Source organism: Emys orbicularis, chromosome 13, assembly GCF_028017835.1.
Source record: "Emys orbicularis isolate rEmyOrb1 chromosome 13, rEmyOrb1.hap1, whole genome shotgun sequence".
Taxonomy (NCBI): domain Eukaryota; kingdom Metazoa; phylum Chordata; order Testudines; family Emydidae; genus Emys; species Emys orbicularis.
In genome coordinates this window covers 38396942-38401913 of record NC_088695.1, presented here as the reverse complement: position 1 = coordinate 38401913, position 4972 = coordinate 38396942, and the positions used below count along the sequence as shown (strand labels likewise).

Sequence of the window (4972 nt, the reverse complement as noted above, 5' to 3'; positions counted from 1 at the left end):
CTTTGAGGATGTGGACTGAGAGGTCAGATACAGAATATCAGGGTTGGAAGGGACCTCAGGAGGTCATTTAGTCCAACCCCCTGCTTAAAGCAGGACCAATCCCCAGACAGATTTTTGCCCTAGATCCCTAAATGGCTCCCTCAAGGATTGAGCTCACAACCCTGGGTTTAGCAGGCCAATGCTCAAACCACTGAGCTATCCCTCCCTCCACCCCAGAGTGATCATTTTATGAAAAGTATTCACCCAGGGGTGATATGATGTTTTTGGCTTATCATTTTTCTGTGTGAGTTCATTCGAGAGCAGAGTGATTGTCTTGTTTCACCATCATAGTTATTATTGGGGCACTTAGTCCACTGGATGAGGTACACCACATGTGACAATCTTTAATTCCTGTATTTAGGGATATTATGGATCTATTTACATAGCAGCATGCATGACCTGGTGGTTTATTAAAGTTTGATAAATTTTAAGGCCACTAAGCCATTTTAGACTGTTTGCTGATGTGTACCATATACCAAGTTATCCTCTGTGGCTACAGAGTATTTCATGAAAGTTTATGCTTTGTGTTTATTCATTAATTAAAGATCCTTTCCCCTACTGTAATTGTCTTCTCTTGTCCACACACGGAGTTAGAAAGTTTCCCAATTAATAATTCAATAGCTTTTTAATTAGAGCAGCAGTTATTAACACTGGTTACATGTAATATTCACAATACAGATTAGAGAGAGAGAGAGATTTCCACTAGTTTATACAGAAGTGCCTTGAAATAACTAAAGGATAATGGCAATAGAAACTGTTTCTGGGTCCATAATCATTGGAATGAGTGGATGTTAAAAGTCACAGACCAGGTTTTACTTTTAGGGCTTGTCTACCCTGGCACTTTACAGTGCTGCAACTTTCTCGCTCGGGTGTGAAAAAACACACCCCAGAGCGCAGCACGTCTCAGTGCCATAAAGCACCAGTGTAGACAGTGCACCAGTGCTGGGAGCTACGACCCTCGTGGAGGTGGGTTTTTTAGAGCGCTCTCCCAGCGCTCTGCCGCTACGACACAAGCCGCGTTAAAGTGCTGCCGCAATGTTGCCAGTGTAGACTAGCCCTTAGATCCACTGATGAGCACAGCTTGTGTATTCAACCAATTCCTCAGGAGTGAACCACAGGTTGATCTCTGTCTCAGCACTTTCTACAGAATCACTGCCATGAATGATGTTCCTAAGAGAAGAAAAGTCATTAATAATTATAGAATTAAAAGCACAATATTTGCTTTTTAGAAAAACCTCTCTGGTTACTATGGCTACAAGTATTAATAAAACGTACGTGTAAATATGCAACACAAGCTTCTTCTCTCATCAGTTTTGATAGTGAGGGAATGAGAAGGAAAGCCACATCTCTATTTACATCCTTTGACTCCAGTCCTACATTATCTAGTGGACCACGCATGTGGATGAAGTTAATGGGGGTCTTTCCATGTATAATAGTTTGTAGAATCAGGGCCTTAACGTCCTTACAGGTTTTTCAGCAGTTAGCAAGCTTTTGGTACCAATTTTTATTTCCTAACATTCATTCTAATTTAACATTTAAATTAAGTACATGTTACAAAATGGAGGACATGCGTAACATGATATGCATCCGAAGAAGTGGGTTGTAGCCCACGAAAGCTTATGCTCTAATAAATTTGTTAGTCTCTAAAGTGCCACAAGTACTCCTGTTATTTTTGCGGATACAGACTAACACGGCTGCTACTCTGAAACCTGTTACAAAATGGCATATTCTTGTTTACCAGGACAGTCTTATAGAAAGGGACCAGGAGGCAAGTCATCATGCAGAGAGCTTATTAGTTCTCATAAAATAAGTACTATTGTGTCAATACTCAAATAGGAGACCTCCAAGAAAAAATGGAGGTTCCGTGGAAAGTATTTCAGGCCTTGTCTATATGTCCTTACTATAAGGTTGATCAAATTCCAATATTTACATTCTGCTGCTTGAATTCTTCGACAGTTTCAACTGGATATAGTGTTCACATTACAAAACTTTGTCATAAATCAATTAACTAAGTAGGTCAGTATGTATATGATATAAAACTGGTTTAGTTTTGATAAGACAGTTTCAGAACGTACCTGCCAACTTGAACACAGAAGTCACCACGGATGGTGCCAGGTTTGGAATCTGCTGGATTAGTTTCCCCCAGCATTACTCTGCCAGTCTTAACCACATTAAGACCTTCCCACACCTTAAAAATAAAATCCATTAAGATTACAGAATCCAAACTGTAACTAACACAGGAAGAGTTGGCAATGTTATCCAAACTTGATCCCATCATCGTACGGGTGTTAAGTCCCCTTTTTCAAAGAATCTATGGGCAAGGCATAGAAGGATTGGAGTAAAACTGTCTCCGACAAACTGTGGTCATTCCACTGACTTCTAGCCAAAGCGAGAGGGTACTGAACAGATTTCAGTGTAACAAACAAACAAGAAGCCCATTACAAAATTTCCTAAACACATAAAGCTTCATAGAGATCTCAAATACTTTAGAGGTATACACTCTTTACCAAAAAAAAAAAAAAAAAAAGTCACACTTGTAGCAATCATAGGTTACAATCAACATCTAACACATACGAGTTCTCTACTTGAAAGATTAAATGTTTCACTGTTCTTTTTTCCAGTTTGCTTATTTTGTGTATTTGACAGTACTTTGTGCAGTCAGTTTCCCACTGTTCATCCCCTACCCCCCAGCACATTGCAAAAGGGAAAATAAAGTTTTTAAAAAAAAAATAGAAAGATTTACTTGTAAAACCACACATTAAAGGGAAATATGTTGTACCTGTAACTACATTTAATCAATTTTTTAAAAGTATTTAATTTCAATATAACACAAATAAAGTTATGAACAAAAGACACATCAACTGCTTAATTTTTCTTAAGCAAGTTTTATTTTTAAAAGCTTACCATAGCTACAACAGGTCCAGAGTGCATATATTTAATCAAACCAGCATAGAATGGCCGATCTTTCAAATCAATGTAGTGTTCTTTCAGAAGGTCTTCAGAGGCCTGCACAAAAAAAAAAAAAGCAGTTTACTGTAAGAACTTAAGAGCATCTTTAAATCACAAGAGATTAACCACAGAGCACTATTAATCCTTAAACAGACATGCTCTTTAAAAATAAGTGATTCCAGCAACTGGCTAGATGTGTTGCTTGGTTTATATGAATTTAAAATATAAAATTATTTCAGTGCACAGTTTAACTCAGCAAGGTTGTTTCATCAATATCTAACTACTTTTGAGAAGAAACCAATTTTTGCTGTAGATGATCCATAGATGCCTATTAAGTGTAAATGGCACTTATAAGAATATTCCCTTCAGACTAAGGACATCAGTTTACTAAAATTAGGTTGCTTAGGCTGTCAAAAGCATTTAGCTACAGCTGGATGCTGGAAAGTCTCCAAAAATATCCAGACACAAAATTTGACATTTGATATTTCTGCTAAGATTTCATTTAAAAAAATTACAATAGATTTTTCACTGAGTGGAGTACACTAGCCTGCTATAAGATTTCATTTCATACATAAAGGAGAAATATAGAAATGAGGGAAACTCACGTGCATGAATTTCATGGCCACTAGTTTGAAACCCTTCTGTTCAAATCTCTTGATGATTTCTCCCACTAGTCCCCGCTGGACTCCATCAGGCTTGATGGCAATGAAAGTGCGCTCGGAAATGGATGCCATCGTCCTACAAGAGGAGAAAAAGGGACTCCGTATTCCAGGACCAGCAGGCAAATGCAGCCACAACAGAAATCTAGAAGGCATACCCACAATCTTCCACAACCTTTTTGTGCTTATGTGTACTGATCTAATAAATCAAAGAATATCCAAAAAGTGCTACAAAAATAAACGTAACGTAATAGCCCTATAAACATTGACGAGAGCAATTAGTCCATACCAGGAATGAAGAGATTTTATACAGCTTGTATTGCAGGTCAGTGTATTCCAAGATGCACACTGATAGGATGCTACCCTCAATTTAAGACAAAATAGGCTAAACTAAGACCGTGTGTATCACTTTGATTTATAGTTATCTACAGCCAGTCAGTGTTGTAATGAAGTATGCTAAGAATGTGTGTGGGGACTGGAAGGTAAGAAAGTCATACTGGAGTAGCCAATGTGTCATTTTTAGAGGCACAAGCTGACTACTACAGTAGCTACACAGTCACTGTGGTTGACAATCGTCAACATTTTAAAAACCAAAATTAAGCATTTTTCAGAAATTAAAAACTAATCTCTAAGATTATAAAGCAGTTAAAAGCATGGTGCTAACACAATCCCCATTTCTATAAGTATAGCATAGACTGAACAATTTGAGAAACAACAAGCTCCTTATTCCAGAGCAGTTGTGAACAAGCTAAGGGCGCTAAAATAATAACAATAAAAAAGCAATGCAACACCTCGTACTAATGCTCCCGCTGCCAATAGCCCTGGACAGATGGCAGCTAACAGACAAACATGCAGAAATCTAATTACAACGCCTTTCCCCTTATATTGACCCTGCTTGCATGTCCGTTGGATCATTCATAACTGCATATGCCCTCGCCCCATACAGCCCCTTCAATGCTCCCCTGTCCCTTAAATCATCCCTAGCAGCGCCCACCCCCCTGCGCTCCCCTCTCACCTGCTCGCCTGCAGTCCCGGACCCTGGGGTGGGTCGGGTGGTAGCTGCCGTAACACCGCCGCCGCCCCCAGCCTCGCTACCACCCAGCTCTAAACACGCCCCCACGTGCCCAGCGCATACCGGGCCGGAGCCGGCCGGGCAGCCGCACGGGGCCCGTGTTCCTCCCCACTCCCACGGGGACGCTTGTCTCGGGGCGCGGATACGCCATCGGGGAGGACTGAGGCGACGCTCTAGCCCGACACTGGGGGACGCAAGATTAAGGAGGGAGCAGAGCGACTCTAGTACCATCGAGTCCTAACTGCGCCGGGAA

The 4972-nt window shown here is 40.4% G+C and overlaps 1 protein-coding gene across 1 annotated transcript; it reads right to left on the bottom strand.

The window, feature by feature from the left end:
- Positions 1 to 646: 646 nt before the first annotated feature.
- NME1 (NME/NM23 nucleoside diphosphate kinase 1) lies at positions 647 to 4693 on the bottom strand. Its single transcript, XM_065416139.1, has 5 exons — positions 4663 to 4693; positions 3594 to 3726; positions 2944 to 3045; positions 2115 to 2227; positions 647 to 1209 (listed from the first exon to the last, which is right to left on the bottom strand). The coding sequence occupies exons 2-5, from the start codon at positions 3720 to 3722 to the stop codon at positions 1098 to 1100; spliced, it is 456 nt and encodes a 151-aa protein (XP_065272211.1). The 5' UTR covers positions 3723 to 3726; positions 4663 to 4693; the 3' UTR covers positions 647 to 1097.
- Positions 4694 to 4972: the final 279 nt, after the last annotated feature.